The sequence below is a fragment of the Mchenga conophoros genome, linkage group LG13, assembly GCF_057382185.1.
Source record: "Mchenga conophoros isolate Kocher_MC1m ecotype Shallow Benthic linkage group LG13, M_conophoros_male_GT1.1, whole genome shotgun sequence".
Taxonomy (NCBI): domain Eukaryota; kingdom Metazoa; phylum Chordata; class Actinopteri; order Cichliformes; family Cichlidae; genus Mchenga; species Mchenga conophoros.
The window spans coordinates 30,943,056-30,963,437 of record NC_140538.1 but is presented as its reverse complement, the minus strand read 5'-3'; the positions used below and the strand labels follow the sequence as shown (position 1 = coordinate 30,963,437).

The window sequence follows — 20,382 nt, the reverse complement described above, 5'->3', positions numbered from 1 at the left end:
CTCGGAACTTTTTCTTCCCATGTCGGCCAAGCAAGTTGTACTCCACGGCAAGCTCGGGTGATATGAGGAATTTCATCATTCTCCTTGTAGCATCATCTACGCTTGTTCCCCCTATATCTGCTACCATGGCAACCTGAGGGGAACATACAAAAAGGACAGATTAGATCATAAGTGTCAAACTCTGGCCCGCGGGCCAAATTTGGCCCGCAGCCTACTTACATTTGGCCCGCGAAGCCATACCAAATTACTATTAGAGCTGGCCTACTGGTATTATACAGCTAATATATATATATATATATATATATATATATATATATATTGTTTAGTATTAAGCTTTGCTTGTTCCATATTCAGTTTTTCAGCAAAATGTGTTTGAGTCCATAAGAAAAGATTCATTCCTATATCTGGAGGAATAAATATATTTCAATAAAAATTAACGTTAGCCCGGGACTTTGTTCCAGTTTTGAATTTTGGCCCACTGTGTATTTGAGTTTAACACCCCTGGATTAGATACTGGCATCTGGGTAGGATGCCTCCCTGAGGAGGCGTTTTGGGCACATCCAACCAGGAAGAGACCCAGAGGAACACCCAGGACATGCTAAAGGGACTATGTTTCTCTGCTGGCCTGGAAATGCCTTGGGATTCCGCTGGAGGAGCAGGGCCAAGAGACTGGAGAAAGCGAAGTCTGGGCCTCTCTACTTAGTACCGGATTGGGTCACAGGGGGAGCAGCCTAAGCTTAAGATAATGGACCAGGAATGGAGGATAAATGGACGCTTTACATATTACTTAATGTTAATTGTGTGGAGATAAGAAATACTACACAGCAAAATCTCCAGTGTTAAATTAACACTGGAGAGTGTCTATATGGGTCCACATCTCTGAGTGTTAAATACAACACTGTTGAGTGTTAAATTAACACTTTTGACAGTGTTATATGTTTAAAAGTAACCTAGTCAGTTTTGAAGATTAACAATGGTTAACACTGAGCAGTGCTGATTTTCTAATACTGGAAAATAACTCAAAATGTTAGAAATATTCCAGTACCGTCATGGAAAACCACCATGGTGGACAACCAAAACAGCAAAAGTAAGAGGGAATTCATGACGATGTTTACGTGAAGCGAAATTTTCAGTGTAGTTTGGATCTTCTTTTGCTGCTGGTTCAGTCAATATTGTTTTGAGAAAGATAAAACCTGCAGCTTCAGAATCTAGCACAAAAAACACAAAGTGCCGTCGGCTGAGAAAGGCCACATCTCACTGATTCTGATCTGTCGGCGGGTCCGCGCTTTGTGTTTACATCTTTGTGCAGAATGCGTGTCTGCTCTCATTTACTTTCTCCAAACTAAAATAGGTTTTATTTGATAAATATATAATCAAAACCCACCCCTATTCCTTACCCCTTTATCATTTATCCATAATGTTAAGCAGGACACCTGTGAATATTTTGTTGTTTTAGCTGTAAAAGTGTCATAAAATCAGCTGTGAGTGTGTGTGCTTTTATCCCAGACAAATCTTTTTTTACACACACACAAATTCTTTTTACACATACAAATCCTGATTTACAAATACAAAATATTTATGACCACATTTTGAGCCCATACAGTGCACCTAAAACAAAAAATCTGCAGTGATTTACATTTGTTGAATGATCAATTTTGTAAATTAACAGTCTGTTTGTGTGCACAGCTTACAAAACTGTACTGTAAGGCTGATTGCATGGGATGATTGATTTTGATTGCATCTGATCTGATTGCATTCTAAAATGTTGTTGCTTAAAAATAAAATCTGCAATACATGATAATTAAGAACATCAGCATAAAGACTTATTAAAAAGTAGATACACAATTTCTATAGAATGGAAAACAACTCAGTTAATTTTTGTTCCCATGAATACCAGCATCTTAAACAACTCCAACAACTATGACGAAAAGTGCTTTCCTGCTCCCCTCACCATCCGCTGATTAACACTGAGCTGCTGCTGTCAACACCATCAAACTTATTTAATGTTTACTGTTATGTTATTTTTAAATCTTTACCAAAGCTTAACGACTATGGATGCTCACACCTGGTGTTAAAAAAAACTGTTAGAAATTACAGGAGTAATTTCTTTTTTTTTTTAAAGCGGCACTGCATTTTTATTGGTTACCATGTTTATTACCACTTTTATCAGTAAAAACCTTCCTATAAAGTATAGATTTCAATTCAATTCACCTTAATGAGCTGCACTACTTACAGTCCTGTGAGCTCTGGTTACTGACAGCAGGTGTGAATGTTTGGAGTCCTAAACTCAGATAGAGATTAGAATAACAAGGGAATGTAAAATGTTTTGATGCACCTGACAGCAGCAGCTCAGAGAGAACTCCAATTGTGAGGGGAGGAGCAAAACTGTCAGAGTTGTGGGACATGTGAAGAGAGCACTGTTGGCATTATGTTAGCACAAAACATTGAAATTTCAATAGATGTCTAATTGTGAAATTGGTCATTGACTCCTGCAGCTAAATAAACATTTATACCGATTACCAGAAGAAAAAAAATAGTAATGCACTCCTTTCACAGATGTCCCATTAACCATCACTTTTCAAAATAATCCGTGCAAGCTAATGAATAAGTAATACAAATAATATGAAAATGACTTACATGTCAAAGATGGTGTTTGAGATCCCAAAGAATCTAAATGTCGTAAGGAAATAAAAGAAAGTACATGAGAAAGAAAAAGTTGCAAACGTTTCCATTTTTTCCAGGATAATTCAATATAGGAGATTTACTTACTAATCCACAAAATGAACAGTGTAATTATAAGTTTGAAATGCACTGCAAGTGTTTATATGGTAAACTGATCAACTCCAACAGCAAACACTGGCAGTGCAAAAATGTACCTAACTAGCTGACAGACTTTAAAGTCACGGGAAGATATATATATAAATGGTGACATATCCCAGAACAAATCTGAACATAAAAATATTATTAATTGTCTATCTTCAGCAACTGTGTGCTGTACAAGCACTATAAAATTTTAACATGTTTCATTTACAGTTGAATGACACAAAATCACTTAGGGGGGCACATATGACCTGCAGGCTGCACTTTGGACATCCCTGCAGTAGACTGCTACATAGACTACTTAACTATGCATAGGGGGATATTTAGTGAAAGACTTAATTTTATTAAATAGTTAATTAAGCCATCAATGGGAGTTAGATTTAATACTAGTGTTTTACACAGCATTCAGCTATAGTAAGATGTTCTGCATTTTCCTACATCACCATCTGATCTGAACAGCTGCACTTATTTATTAAATTAATAACTGCCTTGGACATTTTTCAGTAACCAATAACTAGATGGAACAGCACAGTATTTAAGGCTACGTCCACACGTACACCAGTATTTGAAAGCGGAGACTTTTTTGAAACTCATGCAAGGGTGGAGATTTTCAAAAAACGTTTTTGCGTTTAGGTGTGGATGAGGGAAACAGAGGAAACGCAGCATCAAAGGTCTGTGCCTTTTTTGACATCACACCATGTGCCAGGTTATTGCTTCGGTGAAATGAATTTCTACAATGACTTAGAAAAAATACCATTACTGTTAATTTTACTCTATGCAGTGTTAATATGCTTACATACACACAGTTACTGTCCCTCCACACATAGGACTCAGTTCTGCTTCTATGCACCATCTTTGTTTACTCTTTCCCACCCAGGCTTCATGACTTCTGATTGGCCAACATTTCTACACATTAGGAATATATCGCCACCTGCTGCTTTAGCAGCAGCGTTTTGGCTTTTACAAGTGGATGGGATTTTTTTTTTTTTTTTTTAAGGAAAACAGAAAATGTCCGTTTTCAAAATTACCCATGTACGTGTGGACGTAGCCTAAGAGAGTGATCCAGGCAGTGTTTAGGCTGAAAAAGCTGTGTTTGTTCCCCCCCCCCCGCCCCCTTCTTTTTGCATACCATAAATGCATCTGATAACATTACCATTTAAGCTGCAGGCATCTACTGCAGTAATTTAAACAATCATCTCATATTTTACACCCCTATAAAGTGAGCTTGCCACATTGCACATGTATGTCACGTGGTACTGTACGACTAACTGCCATTTTGTTTACTGAGTAGTGCATAATGGCCGCATTACCTGAGCGGGAATCCACTAAAGCACAGTACTAAAAAATAAAAAAATCATTACTTTTTGAATTAATTAAAAATAGCTGGTTGCAGATGCACAGAGGGAGAAAAAACGCGGTGTACATTATATTACGTAAATTCACAAACTGCATAGAGATATTGGTGCGATGGAAACAGAATAAGATAAGATAAAATGTACTTTACTGAGTAGAATATAGGCAGTAGGAGTTTTGTGAGTAACTTTTAATTATATTCGCCAAAGACAATGACAGTAAATTAACCCAGTTTCACCTGCTAGCTAAGGATGTTATATGCCTCTCTCCCTTATACCGTTTAGGACAAGTATAGAAAGCAACTAAAATAACCATTGATGATAACTTATCAAACCTTCAGTATTTACCTTGGTGTTAGTTTTAAATTCCTTTAAATAATCGATGTCCTCCAGGAACCAGCAAGTCAAAAATCTGCTCGCAACTGAGGACAGACCACACTAGTCCATAGGCGGCGCAATCTGCTCCTCCCTCATTTCAACAAAAAAGACTGCGAAGACTGGTTGCCGCTCACTTTAAAAAACAACTTTATTTAAAAAGTTGTTTTTTTCATAGGCGGCGCAATCCGCTCCTCCCTCATTTAAACAAAAAATACCGCGAAGGGCTTTGGAGTTGACGTCACGCCGCAATGCATTGTGGGAGCGCAGCGCCATTTTCGGGGTCTACGAATCAAAACAAACACGCTGGTCGTGTCCAAATTCATGGGCTGCATTCTCCTGAGGACCCGGCCTTCGCGGTCTATGTGGGCCGGGTCCTCAGAAGATCGGGTAGGCCGGAAGTAAACGGCCGTGAAATTGGACGGTCTAGCCTTCTCGATCTACTCCCGCCCTTAATTCAAAGTATTTCCGGTCGTCAGCGCCAGGGCACGAAAATGGACCCCGAAATCTTTCTCCGTTTTTTGTGTTCATTTTTAATTATCAACGATCTAAAAAAACTGTGTCGCGGTCGTCATCGCCGGCATGTTTTGTACTCCAGGCTCATCAGAGAAAATCATATCCAGGTAAAACTAGACGCATTTAGGAATTACTTAGCTAGTTTTATGGATAATTTCAGTGACTGAATGACGGCGGTCATTCAAAATATATGAACAAAATCTCTTAGAAAATGTTCTTCTATAAGTTTACATTTATTTTCAGTTATTCATATGATCTGTTACTTATTTTTGTACATAAAATTGCAGTAAAATTGTCAGAAAGCCAAAAACAGCGTTATTTTTGAGTTCACAAAAAAGCTTAGCTACACAGATGAAATGTATAAAATGTTATTTCTCAGTGTTAGTATATTTTACTCAAGCTTAGTAATCAGAATAATGCTTTGATGTCATAAAATAAATGAAGTCATACCTTTCTATTAAAACTGTTTATGCTGTTCTCCACCTTTTCCTTAACCAGAAAAGGCCGTTGTACTGCAGGATTAACCAAAGTGTACCAGTCCTGGACCATTTTTTTAGCCAGGAGGATCCAAGGCCTGATTTTCGGCTAAGCAGGGAGTCTCTGGCAGTGTTGTTAAATCTCCTGAACCAGGATCGGCGGCATGGATGGGGTGCCACAATTGAGATCCTGGTGTTTCTTTTCTGGTTGGCAAGTGGAGCATCCTACAGGGTGGTCTCAAGAGTGTTTGGGATGCCGCGTTCTACTGTCCACTACATCGTCCACCGAGTCACGAAAGAGGTGTTGGCCATTTGCTACCAGGTCATCCACCTCCCAACAACTCCAGAGGACCTGGAGGTAGTGTCCCGTGGGTTTGCAGGGCTGGCACGCCACAGAGCCTTTATGAAAGCGGTGGGTGCAATCGACGGCTGCCACATACGCATCAAGTGTCCAAGTGGCCCTGATGGTCAGTGCTATAGGAACAGAAAACTGTTTCCATCAATCATCTTGCAGGCGGTTTGTGACCATCGGGGCCGCTTCATCGACACATACGTGGGCTGGCCTGGGTCGGTGCATGATTCCAGGGTGCTCCGCCACAGCCCACTGTACAGACAGTCCGTCTACCCTCCTCCAGGGCATTTCATCCTCGCAGATGGAGGGTACCCATGCCTCGGGCGTCCACTCCCCCTCATCACACCCTACAAGAGGCCAGTCCAAGGTGTGGGAGCCCAGCGCTTTAACAGCCATCATTCCAGGGCACGCTCCATAATAGAGCGTGCTTTTGGGATGATGAAGAACAGGTTCAGGGCCATCTTCCTGCAAGCGCTGGAGGTGCACCACACCTTTGTACCTCATGTAAGTGACCACCCAATGTCAAATTAATTGTGTGTGTGTATATATGTATGTATGTGTGTGTGTATGAAAGAATAATGTGTATATGTATATCACTACAGGTAGTAACAGCATGTGCCATCCTCCACAACATTTGCCTCAGTGCTGGTGACATTGTGGCTCCTGAGGATGAACCTGAGGAAGATGGAGCAGAGGATGATGAGGGGGAGGCTGGATTGGAGGCAGTCAGTGGTGCTCTGTGGCGGGACCAGCTGTCTGCCGAGGTGTCTGCCCTGGAGGAGGTACCACCAGACCATGACTACTGTTAACAGGCAAGTAAACATTTATCTAAGCATCTTTTTTAATACCACTTTTTCAAACTGTTGTCTGCTACAGAGTCACAAGTATTATACTAGTAGTGAATCCACTTTCTCTGGTTTGCATATTTCTGAAAAACCTCTTAGTGGTGTGGCAGCCATCGATTGAGTCAGCCCTGCAAACCCATGGATGGACGATGCAGTGGACAGAGGGAGGAAGCATCCTAAAACTATTTGCACACCACCCTGTGCCATTCTCCACTTTCTGACCAGAAAAGACAAACCACGGGTCACAGTCGCAGCACCCCATCCATGTCTGATCTTCTTTCGGCAAATCCAGCAACACTGCCAGAGATTTTCTGTTTGTGTGATCTTTAAAGTATATTTGAAAAAAAAAAAAACGGTCCAGGAACAGGTCACTTTGGTTAATCCTGTGTGAAAATTTGTAAATATTTGTATATATTTATCCTTCTCTGACTAAAATTCATGTTTTAGAAATATTCTTGTTTTATTATTATTTACCTTTGAAGAGTTTTAAATTGACAAATTGACAAGTAAGAACATATCAAAATATATTTTTAACTTATTTCGGAACTAATCTTTCTAGTATGGAAAAAAGTCTGTCCATCCTGTCCCTGCTCTCCCGTTCTCTCCTCTCCTCAGCCTCCCTTTGGTACTGCATGTCCTCTTTGATGAGCTCAAGGAGCTCATCCTGTCTTTCCCTTCTCCTCTTCCTTCCCGTTGCTGCTGGCTGACCTCCTTCCTCATCCGTCTCCCCTACCATCTCGCTTTGGTCATCCACTGCTGTACTTGGCCCTGGAGTGTCCTCAGGGAGAGAGGAAATAAGGACAGGGGGCCTAATGGAAGGCCTCTGTCCCATCACCTCATCCATGAGGCCAAACCAGGGCCAAGTAGCAGCAGTGGGCTTCCCACTGACTCCCTCACCTGACCCTGGACACTTGCAATCCTAAAGGCAGAGGAAATCAGAAATGACAGACAAATGTAAACAATACAACTTTTAGTAAATGTACATTTATTAAATTTCATTCTTAAAAATTATCTTCTTGACAGCACACATACTTTGTATCTTTTCTTTAAGTTGTCCCACTTCTTTTTGGCCTGTAAGGGGGTGACTTTCCCTTGCAGGCCCATCTTCTCAAGAATAGTCCTGATCGCACACAAAAAAATAAGAGAAGAGAGAAAACCATAACAACTATGATAATCCCTAAATCCAAAAGTTTTCACAGCAGAACACAAGAGGAATACGTCTGGACATCACAGGTTCTGTACAGAATGAGGGTTATTGAAACCGTACTCAGATGAATATGATGTGTAAATTGATTTATTCGTGTACCTCCATCCCACAGTCACTGAATTTTTTACCCCGGTGAAGAGGTGATCATTTTCTCCTCTAGTTTTAATAAAGTCTGCCGTTTGCTCTTTGCTCCCTATAAACATATCACAAAAACGTTGATTGGGAAAAATGTAAGCGCCAATGAAAAACCGTGGGACCCACCATACAAGCTAGTTTACGGACACTTTTTATGAAGATTGTTTAAATAAATATTACAAGTCTATGCAAATTCACAACCCTAACAACATAACCGCTATAAAAATTTAATTTTTGTACCACCATATTTTCACATACTTACATTTAAAAGTGTATTCGTCTCCCGGTTTATCTTGTGCCGCCATCGTTACGTGAATGAAGTTGTTCTGGGCTGGCAAGCTATCGAGCCGGTGGGGTGACAGACGTCACCGAAAACGTTCCATGCACTTTTGCAAATATGCAATATCTTGACAAACAAAGCAGATATTTGAAGTTTACACACCCACATTCTCGCCTGAAAATATGTTAAAAGTTTATTTTGTGACCCAGAAAGATTAATAAGAGTAATTTTAAAACTTAGTAGCGGCCGCCATTAGCCGGAAACTGGAGCTTGGCTGGGCCGCGCTATGAATTCTGGGATATGGTGGGCCACGAAGGACACACCCGACCCATCCTTCAAATTCGGAAAAAGGAGCACGCATTTGTCGGCTGCATTCGGAGGGGTCTACGAATTTGGACAGCCTTCGGCGCGTCGCTGTGACGTAATCTGTCTACAAATGCGGCCTCAGGAGGATGCAGCCCATGAATTTGGACACGACAACTGTGTTGGAACGACAACTACAAGAAAGATGCTTAAAAGCAGCTCAAAAGAGAATGGACTGTATAGAGACCGATTGCGTCAAGAGGCAAAGCAGCGGTACTTGCAGAAAATAGCGTGCATAGGAAATGTGGAGTCAGCGCGTACAAGTCGTCATTCAAACAAAGGTAAGTCAGCTCGAGTACTGCGTGTGAAATGCGTTTGATTTCCCTGCAAACATTCACATTAGTGCAGCATAAATTCATTCATGAGGGGAAATTACAGTGAGAACATGTGGAGGCTGTTAGAGGGATAACATAGTGAGTTCAGTGCATTGATGAGACATTGTCCTGAAGGATTTAGTTATTCTTTATGGTTAAAGAAATTGCACTAATTTATTCATAAATAATCCTAATTATACATCTTGCTTCCATGTTTGTATCCTGTGTCACTAAAAATACATTTTATTTTAATTTTATACATTGATTAATGACCTGCAGAATCTCCTTATCATATTAAGTGATTCATAATTGTCACTTTATGCTTTCTACATCGCTAAAGTGATGACATCCTTGCATTACATACTTTAGGTTCATTTTCTGCAGCCAGGTTTCTGACAGAGAACAGACAGATTTACACTATAACATGCAGCGTTCTATAGATGGACACATAAAGAAATGAAAAATTACATGTATGTGCTAACTTTCTATACACTTTGTTACATTTATGATAAAGTAGATAAAACACATTTGTGTCGGCCTTGGCTCATAGTTCTTGTCTTTAAATGAACTTTGTGTGTGTTTCAGGTCCTGCACTCTCAAAGACTGAATGAACCAGCATTGCAGCCATGAGTCACTGTGAGCATCACAGGGAAGGTTGAAGCCGCCCACTGCAGCTGTAAGGCCGGAGTCGCAGAGACCTGCAGCCATGTCGCTGCTCTTCTGTTTAATGTAGAAGCAACAGTGTTGATCCGTGGCACAAGGACTGTTACAGATGAACCTGCATACTGGGTTTTGCTGGGTAATAATACCAAGATACAGCCAGAGGTTGGCCATAAGATAGACTTCTCCTCTTCAGCTGCCTAAAAAAAGACTCTTGATCAAAACATAAACAGACCATCCGTATTGAAAGGTAAAAGGAGCCGTCCTCAAAAAAGAAAAATCCCACCTGCTACTGTGGAGGAGTTGTCACTGCTATTGGATACTTTGCTGGAACACAGTAAAGCTGTGGGTTGTGGGAATGACCCATAATGTTTTATCTAGGGGTCTAGATTTATGCCTGTAGTGCACTGCCGTGTAAATAATTTGCATTTACTGAATATCTACTGACTGAGTCCCACTGTTCAAAAGTTGAATAAAGAAACAAACTAATTTTGCCTCTTTTTTTATTAAAACCACTTTATAGAACATCACATCAGTTACAGTGTAGAATCCATGTCATTTATAGTTTACAAATGACAAAATGTTTACACAAATCATGAGTGTTTACATGATATCACCCACTACTAACATTACTTTATTTACTGTATCTTTTGAAAAAATACAGCAATTTTAACAGCACAAGACTTAAGAATATTTAACAGGAGCAGGCTTCATTCTTCCCTGGTTTTATTATCACACTGTTCACCAAACGCAGCAAACCTTCACCATCTTATCCAGGAGGGTCACCTCTTCACCCTCAGAAGAAGTAATCTGATTGGCATGGTGGTATGTTTGAAGCAGGTCCCTTGTGTAGCGCTGGAACCCAGTCACGATGTTTCTCCAAAGCCCTATAGGAACCGCTCACTTTAAAAAACAACTTTATTTAAAAAGTCATTTTATGCCTGATACAAACATTTTAAAAGGCAAACCATGCACAAGTTAAACAGATAAATTTTAGTTTTGCTTAGTTTTTTAAGTATAGGAATGGTTATTATGTTTTAAAAAATCATATGTAATAATTGTCAAATAACATAAAAATAAAACAACATAATAATAAAAGCATAATTGACAGAATATATCGTAATGATAACAATAGCAACACCTCACTTAAAAGAATCAGAATCAGAAAGGGTTTTATTGCCAAATGTTGAGCAGGTTTACAACATTAGGAAATTGCTGCGGTGCTTGGTGCAAACATACTGTCATAAACGCTTAAATAGATATAAAAATAAGAATAAGAATTAAAAGTGCTAAGTAGATAGATACATGAGTGCAGGTGGTGATCAATGCCAAACATGGAATGATGCAGTTTGCCCCACCTGGGGCACACAAAAACAGCTTTTCTTTAAAAGACTATGTTAGCACATATCTAACCCATGTGAAAAACCCAAGTGGGTCCTACATGTGTTTCCCATTTTGTACCAAGTTAAGTGTTTCCCATGTTTGACCCAGCTAGGACCTACTAAAAGTGCCCACTTGGCATTGCCCACATGGGTTTAATGTGAAGAACCCAAGTAGGCCCCATACAAAAAGACCAGTTTGAGCCCATGCCCATATGGTACCCATCTAGCCCGAGCAAAAACCAGGTGGGGCCCATATATACATGTTGGCTGGGATGGCACAGGGCCATTTGTTGGTCATTGTTCTGTGCCATTACTGGGAGCTTTGAAGTTTGATATACAGATTTTGGACTTTGGGGGACATCTTGTGCTGATCAAGCTGCATGAAGATTTTTTGGAGCACTTCAAAAGTGAAGCGAAAGGGTTTTGGATAAGCTAGGTTGAGTGCATAGATCAAACCTAGAAGCAGGGCACAAGCTGAGGCAACCGAAGTTAGTTCATGCAACACTTCCACACCCTCAATGACAATGCCAATGTCTTCAGGTGGCTCCTGCAGTCCCTCCCCCTCCTTCCGAATCACATACACTGCCATGGTGACCTCCTCCAGGTCCCTCTGAACATCATCTGCTCCACAGTCCTACAGATGGGTACAAGACACAAACACAAATCATCATTAGCCTCACTTCTTACTGTGATTAAGTGTTTGGGTGATGTACCAATATGTGTTATGTGCTGGGCTATTTCTTGGCTGGGTGTCATCACACACCAGAAACAGCAGAGAGAGGTGTATCAATCTGACTCTAAACAAATTGTAAGCAAGAAATATAAGATTTCCCAACATGTCAAACTATTCCTTTGAACTTAAATAATCAAGTAAGCCCGTCTTACTTAAAACAAAGTCAATCCAATATGTAATGTGTTGTTGCTGGGAATTACATAATGTCCAATATGGTCATGATAATAAATACATGTCAGCAATCCAACTAGGGTTCACGTGTTATGTTTGTTCTAACAGTTAACTTTTTTTGTGTCCCTTTGACAAGATGTGCTGACAAACTGTTGAAACTTACAAGGTATTCCTTGATCAGGCCATCTGCATCTTCTCCCAGGAAGATGGTGAGGGCTTTCAGCACACATTCGATGATTAATGTCCACAGTCTAGAACAACAAATGTTGATTAATTTTAAACTCTAAATTTCATAAGACAGACATTCTTACTCTTATTGCTTAACTTACATGTACTTTATTTAAAAACAGTAATTCACAAGCCCAGAGATTCATTACAGAAAGAAAAGGGGATGAGTTCAGTGGTGTATTTTTTGAGTCGCTAAAAACATTCATGCATATGAAAGCCATGATTAGCACTGGCCTGCCCATATTGTCTTTATGAAGGATTCAGATATATTTTGACAGCCCTCTTAGTTACGAAGTATCTTGTTTGATGGTACAGATTTACCTGGTCCAATGTATCCATGATGTTCGCAATCTTTTGGCGTGTTGCTCCTCCTTTGGCACGTATGACTTTGATCAGCTGACTTGAGTGCATGTCTAACTGGGCCATGAACTTCCACTCAAGAGGAACAGCCATGAGCCTCTGGAACTCTGTATTTATCTAAAAACAAAACACAAATGACAGTAGATATTGTATTATGGAACAAAATGCTGAAACTGATTGTATGCCAAAATGTCTATATCCCAAAAAGTATAACATATATGGGAATTCAAAATGTAAATTCTTTCATTAAGTTCAGTGTTATAAAATCTCAACCACATCAAGTTATGACCGATTCATGAAAGTTAACTGCAATAAATCCTGAAGCATACAGACTTCGATCACTTCAGTTCCATTCTTACCTCTTTCTGTGTGAAGAGTGCAGGCCATCTGTCCTTCAGTTCCTGAATGCTTGGTTCTTGGTTTACCACCTCATGTCGTCTGTAGGCAAACGTGTTAGCCATTTTGTCTGCGATGACCCTTTCATTATCCCTTATCCCGATCTCTGTCAGAAGTTCTAATCTCACTTTTTCCATGCTGTCCAGAGTCTCACCAGTAGGAAAGGATGGATAAAAGTTAGCTTCAGAACGTTTTGGCTTCTTCACTTAGGGAAAGCATCTGTAGTAGCTTTAGATTTCAGTGAGTTTACACACAGCTCTGGACACCCCTGTAATTTGAGCTGGGTCCTGTAGTTTGCCATTTTGTACTTCAGTCGTTGTTTCCAACCGTAGCAACCATTGAATGATCCAGGTTCTTTCAAACATGGGTGCTTTTTGATAAGGGCCTCTGCAGCTGCGCAGAAATGTGCATCCTCTGGATAGGCCTTGTAACGGTAAATTTCTTCTGCAACTCTTTTCAGGATATCAGACAGCATTCGGGCGCTTAAAGTCAACATTTTTTGGCTCACACGGTACTCAGTATTCCCCCTCTCTAGCTGTAGCTCTGTGTCATATGAAAATTGGGGAATTGTAAAGTCTTCTGGCCACTGTTGTGTTCGAGATGACATAGATTCAGGGGATGAGAGGATAATTGTGTCATTTGATGCCACCGAAATACCGTCATCAGACTCAAATGAAAGAGACAGAGATGAAGTGGACTGATCGGCACTGATCAAAGGTGGATTTGTTTGCTGGTGGATCACTTTGATTGTCCCCAAATTCCGAAGTTCGGTGGTAGAATTCAGATTGAAGAAGTCGTTGCCAAAGTCTTGGTCCACGTATTGCAGTCTGAAGTTACCTTTTAACCCAAAGGTAGTCTTTATCGTGCTGAGAAGGTCTTCAAGTGACTCTGGGATGCCATTTGGAAGAGTCAGCTTTTCAATGTTGTTCTCTCCTAAAATCACCTTCAGTCTTGCAGGTGTTGAATCAGCCATGGTGGTCTGAGAACAAAGCACAAGCACAGTTAGTGAGGATCAACATGTAAACCACTGACATTTCCAATTAGGAGAATTTAATGTCAAACTAGAGGAAAAGAGAGAAGGCAAAGAGAGGAGGAAAGGGGAGGAGAAAATGAAGAGGAGAAGGGAGGAGAAGAGAGATGGCGAGAATATGGGAGACATTGAAGAGAAGAGAGAAGGAGAGGAGGTGAGGAGAATATAGGAGACAACAAGGAGAGGAAAGAAGAAAAAGAGAAGAGAAGCAGAAGGGGGGAAGAGCATAGGATTAGCATTCACTGACTGGAATCCAGCAACCTGCATTAAAAAAATGACATAACTGATGAATTGCCAATGACATCATCACACCACTTTGGCTTGCAGTATAAAATAAATATGTTCTGAGAACACATTAGTATTGTATGGGTCTGGGTTTTGTTTTCCCACTTAAGAAAATACTTTATCATATTTTGAGGCCTCACCCTTTAAACATGGACATATCTATTCAAGGTGACAAGACGCATCCCTCTAATTTTGTAGTCTGCCAGTGGGTAGGTATCATGCAGTTCTTGTGGCTCAACAAGTTCCACTTCTTTGCTTGGTGATGTTTTGAGATCATAAGCTCTGTAGTGTTCCATATACCATCCGCTAAGCTTTTTCAGAATGAAGATTAGTTTGTCCTGCAGTATCACCTTTTGGATGATTTCACCAAACTCTGGCAGTCCTCCCAGTGAGCCGTGGATCAAGATCATCCCACACTTGTAGATTAGTCCATTATATGCTACACTTTTAGCCAAGCACACATTGTCCATATCTGGAGACTTCTGTCTCAGTGCATTTGAGATGTCCTTGTTAAGAACATCAATGTGAACAGTGGAAACATCTGTTACTTCCAGTGGGGGTTTGGCAAAGCTAATTGCATGCAAATGATATGCAATCTGATACTGATGTCTCTGTGAAAGGGAAAGAAGTACATTTTTGAAGCATCTGATGTTCCTTACAACTCTTTTAAAAAAACTATGCTTTGCTTCGAATCGCATAGTCCATAGTGCAACCAGTGGCCCAAACTTACGGATCAAGTATGGATAATGTTCCAAGTAGTGGTGCTTTGGTTTAAGATTAACATCTGGGAAAACCTCTTGAAACTTGATTCTGTGCTCGGAGATCTTAAAACCAAGATATGCAATGGAGTCCTCAGTATGAACAGGACTGACAACAAGATCAACAATGTCCTTCAAGTCTGTTAAGATGTGCCAAGCAGGCTCCTCACAGGGTACACTCTGCCCAACGAACAAAGGCAAAAATCTGGTAAGACTCCAGTTCTCGTGTGCATTCCCTCCTACACTTTTTTTGGATGCAAAACTGAGAGCCACAGGATGAGGTCGATTTGTTTTGTCAGCCCACTTAAAGTTGAAAGATGATATTGCTTCATTCAATGTACATAATGTGAAATACTTTTTTTTGATTAACAAATTGAGGCAAAGCGCAAGTTCAAAAGGAACAATTCCCTCAAAAAGATCATGTACAACATCAGGTGGAAACCCAGTGGTAACATCAAAATGTGAGAGGTGCTTTGACAAAATACACTTTGATTTCACACCATAATAACTGGGCCATTTGTTTTCCTCGATAATTCGTAAATGATCTGCATGAATGTCTTTTGTTCTTAAAGTAAAGACTTCACTTCTGACTTCAATAGTCTGGAACTCTGATGTTTCTGCAGTGCAAAATCTACATACGTATGTCCCTGAGAAATTTTCAAAGAATCCAGCAATACTGTGTGCACCAAGGTTGTCGGCAACAACACACTGAACAGTGCCTTTTACTGTTCTGCCCAACTTTGACAGAAATATCCCACTCTGTTCCAAAATTACAAGATCATTAATTACAGGTTTTAACACTTTCTCATACCCATAGCACTTCAGATCATTACTTTTGATTAAAGCAGCCAAATAGATTGAGGTTAAAGCAGAATTACAGCCTGGTGGCAAATTACCCAAAACCCAGTACAATCCACAAATTTTATGCTTCCTCCGTGATGTACCAAGGGGATTACATATTTCGAATTCATCAATGTATAATATCAATGAAATGCTTTCCTGCTTGGACAACAGTCCATTTTCATGGAAGAAGTCACCATCGAAGATAGTTTTGTAGTGCACAGAAGTTTTTTGAGGCTGATTATCTACAGTATTCAAATTAACAGCCTGATCCAAGATTGTCTGGCAGTCAAGAATATGCTGCAAAGACTTTAAAATTGAAATATATTGGAATGACTTGTTATTTTTTCGGTCAAGTATATATTCCACTGGTTCCACTACTTTAAAGTGGCTCTTATAGTATGCTTTTCGTCTCCAAGGACTGGAAAGTGGACCTTTATCTCCAATTGCTTTTTTTACAGGGTTTGTCTCACAGAGTACACTGGCTAGCTTTTCAACAACTGACTGGTCAAATTGGCATCCGTTGTCTTGTAATACTTGGCTAATAGTCTTTTGGGTAATCGCCACAGAAACAGAACCAATCAAATAGTTTAACTCCTGCAAAAGCTCATCTACAGCTGCATTAGACACAAGAAAGATGTGTTCCAACTTAAGGAGCACTGAAGCAATTTTAAGCTCAATATCCTTCTCTAAGTTATCAGAATACCCATTGTCAAAAGCAGAATTTAAATTTACATCACTCTCTATAATTTCCACATCTGAAATATCACTGGCAACACTGGCACAAGATTCATCAACAGAACTTATTCCAGGCTTAAATGTGTTCACTGTACCAGAGTGTTTTCTGTATTTATGACTTTTGAAGTTCTCATAGACATTGGTTTTATATTCACAGTTTTGGAACACACATGTTACAGTCTCCTTATTTTTAAGATGCTGATAGATATGTTGAAAATATTCTCTTTCTGTGGAGAGTTGATTATGGCCACAAATATGGCAAGTGAATGTGGACGCAGCTTTGGAGACTGCTTGTTGGGCAGGGTGATTTCTTGATAGATGGCTCAGTAGGGCGTTCCAAGTCTTGAACCTACATGCACAATTTAAATAAGTGCATGGATATGAGTGGCCTCGTCCGTAATGCCTATGAATCAGTTTGTAGTGTTTGAGCAATTCAGATCTTTTTGTTAATGTTGTCCCACAGTCCTCGCATCTCCACATGAAGCATAGCACTGGAGAAACAAAGAGACACGCTTTACTGGGTGTATATAAATAATTTGAGAAAACACAGAGGGAGAGTTGGGCAATATTACAATATATCAATATGGTGATATGAGACTAGATCTCATCTCAGCTTTTTGCCACATTGCCCAACACAAAGCAAATCATTTAAACACAAAATGTATTCATCAAATGTAGCCAGCCCTCTCTAATTAGATTTTAAAGGGATAAGTTCAAAACAAAAGTTTAAAAACAAAACCCAAATGCCCATAGGTACATTTTTTTTTTTTTGCAATTGTTTTATATATAAAGCCGATTCCTGTTCAGTGTAAAACTGAATTAAGTTTAAATGAGACATTACTATTTTGAACTTGCATACCTTTGTTGTTGATGAAGTGAAAGTACGCAAGTTCACAGGTAAAACGAGCTGCCTGGCACGCCTCCACACAGGAATGCCCCTCTTGAAGTAGTCACAGAGCTGAGAAGAAGTTAGGTCAGAAGGTGGCGATGGGGCATCACATTGGACACCAAGCCAAAGGTTGTGGCACTGTCCAGGGTTCCAACCAGAGGTGATGTAATCTTTCTGCCATCAGCAGACACCCCTCTAGAGAGGTTGACAGGAAGGAAAGGAAGCGCTACCTAAAGATCCTAAAGATTAAAGATATGTTCGAGTTAGTCTGTCGATCTTTCATCATGTTTACAGTGTTCATCTGCATCTATGTACTTATATATGTATTCAGACACAGACCAGAAGTGTGCTAGGTCTACAAGAAATCTGATGGCTGTATTTTCTGTGTTCAATAGTGTAATACTTTCTTCTATGATTTCTAATTTTGATTTTCTGCCGCACACCATCTCCTTCTCACACGGCTGATCCGTGCGTGTACGAGCGCTGCACGCACCCTTTCTCCTCGCCTTCTTAACGTCATGTACATTGAAAGCAATGCAAGCGGCAGTAAATGCATGCTTCCTGGAGCCACCACAGCTAAACTTTACCTCCTACATCACCCGTGGCCGTGACCGCATGAACTATTCGCGCCGACAGGCATACTGCGAACAACCACTCGTGTATAAATGCGCGCGCCCGAAGTAACGTAGTCTGAAGAGAACCGCGGCCCAGCTTGCCGCTATAATGTGCTAATGCTAATGAATAACTAACAGTAAGCCAACACCGACACACTGCATGAATACACAACTTTAAGCTAGCATTACGATATTAAAACAAGAGAGTACCGCCGGAAAACTACTAACTTAACCTACATGTCCAAGCACAAACTACCAACAGGTCTGACATTTCGCTAATGTTAGCAGGGCTGAATGATAGCGGTTTGGTCAGGTCAGTTTACTAAACACTTAACAAACTTAACAATGCAGTTGGAATATTTTTATATCTAATATATTAAAATATGTGTTCTACATTTGACTTACCTTCAAGGACTATGGAAAAAGTAATATCTTCGTTACCTTATTGACCAAATTGTTCACGAGGTCCTGCCTGCAGCCAAGTGCCTCTCAAATTGTTGTTCTCAACCGCAAGTAGAAAATTCTGGAGAAGGCGGAGACTTCATGACATCAGACTGCGTCACGAGAAACCTAATTGATGCAGGTTGACTCTAATGAGAATAGCAGGTTACATGTGTACTGAGGGAACAACACGTAATAACAAGTTGATATACTCCACAAATTTAGACTGGCTCCACTAAAGCAGAAATCTTAATGAAACTGACTCTGAACTTTACATAACTTCAACTACTGCTGAAATTCACTTTTTAGAGTGTAGACACCAATTACAGGTGCTCAATCCCACCTGCAGAGCGCCTGTCCGTCTGCCTGAGGTTAGTAAAAGTGTTTAATACGGTAGTCCTTTATTGATACCTGTGCTAATATATGCTAAACCATCCAGTTATACACGGCTAACATGGATGTGCTATGCTAACAGTGAATGCTGTCGGTGTTTGCTGAAAGCAAACTGTGGTACAGAGACGATTGTTTATAATATTTCTAGTGATACTCAGGTCTCATCAAGCCCCGATTTAATTCGATTTATGCTGTTATCAGTGTTTGCGATGATAGCATGGCTGTGGTGTCACATCAATGTATGCGCTCGGTGTTTGCTGATATCAAACTGTAGCATTAGGACCACTGAGTTAACCTTGTAGTGATACTCACTCCTTTATATTTAGACCTGGTTTAATTCTGGGATAGTTGAATATTTGTATATAATCCCTGCAGCTGTCAGACTCTATAGCAGGGGTCACAGCCTTTATTAAAACAGAGTTAGATAAAACTGTGAACAGTTTGGTTCATCTCTAGTTACATGGTTCTATCTTGATAAGCTGTCTTATCACAGATTAATTTTTCAAAAATATTAATGATTTAAGCAAGGAAAGGGCTACATGTCAACATACAACTCTTTATTTCTATTAATGTCTCACTTCATTCCTACCTGATTGACATGTTTAGGAATTATGAGTGATTGGCTCACTGTAGTTGTGAAAGTTGCTACCAATCAAATTATGATATGTTAAAGTTAAAACAAAACACAACTGTTTTAGATATTATCTAATATACATTTTGTAATTATCCTTATAATTACAAAATGTTTTATGTAAGATTCATGTTTTGTGATTTATATCTGACATCACAAAAGTATTTTGGAATTTGAATAATGTATTTTGTAACTGCAGTACACATAATACTGATTTTGAACAATTTTGTCCAGGTTCCTTGTCACCGGGGACTCCTTCAGGACCATCGCGTTCAGTTTCAGAGTCGGTGTGTCCACGGTGAGCCAGATCACCCCCCAGGCAGCGACGTCCATCTGGGACTGTCTAGTGGACGACTTCATGGCTGTGCCTTCACCTGGAGACTGGCGGTCCATCACAGAGGGATTCCAGGAGCGCTGGAACTTTCCTCTGTGCTGTGCAGCTCTGGATGGGAAGCACATCCAGACAAAGGCACCCCATATATCATATAGGAGACACACACATTGATATACACTAAATATTTATTTCATTTCTTTTTTGTGGTGCCCAAATTGATGCACCTGCTTGATTTTGTTTAAACAATTATTGCACACTTTCTGTAAATCCAGTAAACTTCTTTTCACTTCTCAAATATCACTGTGTGTGTCTCCTGTATGATATTTAACTGACATTTTTTATTGTAACAACCAACGATTTATACAGGAAAATGTCTATTAACAAGGTTGCCCAAATTTCTGCATCCCACTGTATCAGTATATTTTGTCATTAGTATAATATGAAATAAATTCTACATGTGTCAA

General features: G+C 39.9%; 1 protein-coding gene, 2 long non-coding RNA genes and 1 pseudogene across 4 annotated transcripts; 1 reads left to right on the top strand and 3 right to left on the bottom strand.

Annotated features, from left to right (window-relative positions):
• Positions 1 to 4,653, bottom strand: LOC146561539 (uncharacterized). Its single transcript, XR_014894753.1, has 3 exons — positions 4,521 to 4,653; positions 2,638 to 2,670; positions 1 to 133 (listed from the first exon to the last, which is right to left on the bottom strand). It is a non-coding gene; the product is annotated as an uncharacterized LOC146561539 (long non-coding RNA).
• Positions 4,654 to 6,808: 2,155 nt separating this feature from the next.
• On the bottom strand, positions 6,809 to 8,383 carry LOC146561538 (uncharacterized). Its single transcript, XM_085243198.1, has 4 exons — positions 8,341 to 8,383; positions 8,043 to 8,136; positions 7,769 to 7,856; positions 6,809 to 7,655 (listed from the first exon to the last, which is right to left on the bottom strand). The coding sequence occupies exons 1-4, from the start codon at positions 8,381 to 8,383 to the stop codon at positions 7,272 to 7,274; spliced, it is 609 nt and encodes a 202-aa protein (XP_085099324.1). The 3' UTR covers positions 6,809 to 7,271.
• A 1,813-nt stretch (positions 8,384 to 10,196) lies between these two features.
• LOC146561537 (uncharacterized) lies at positions 10,197 to 18,619 on the bottom strand (annotated as a pseudogene). Its single transcript, XR_014888004.1, has 6 exons — positions 18,525 to 18,619; positions 17,476 to 17,744; positions 12,929 to 13,944; positions 12,523 to 12,686; positions 12,145 to 12,232; positions 10,197 to 11,711 (listed from the first exon to the last, which is right to left on the bottom strand). The product of XR_014888004.1 is annotated as an uncharacterized LOC146561537 (transcript).
• Positions 18,620 to 18,714: 95 nt separating this feature from the next.
• On the top strand, positions 18,715 to 20,382 carry LOC146561536 (uncharacterized). Its single transcript, XR_014894752.1, has 2 exons — positions 18,715 to 18,931; positions 19,819 to 20,382. It is a non-coding gene; the product is annotated as an uncharacterized LOC146561536 (long non-coding RNA).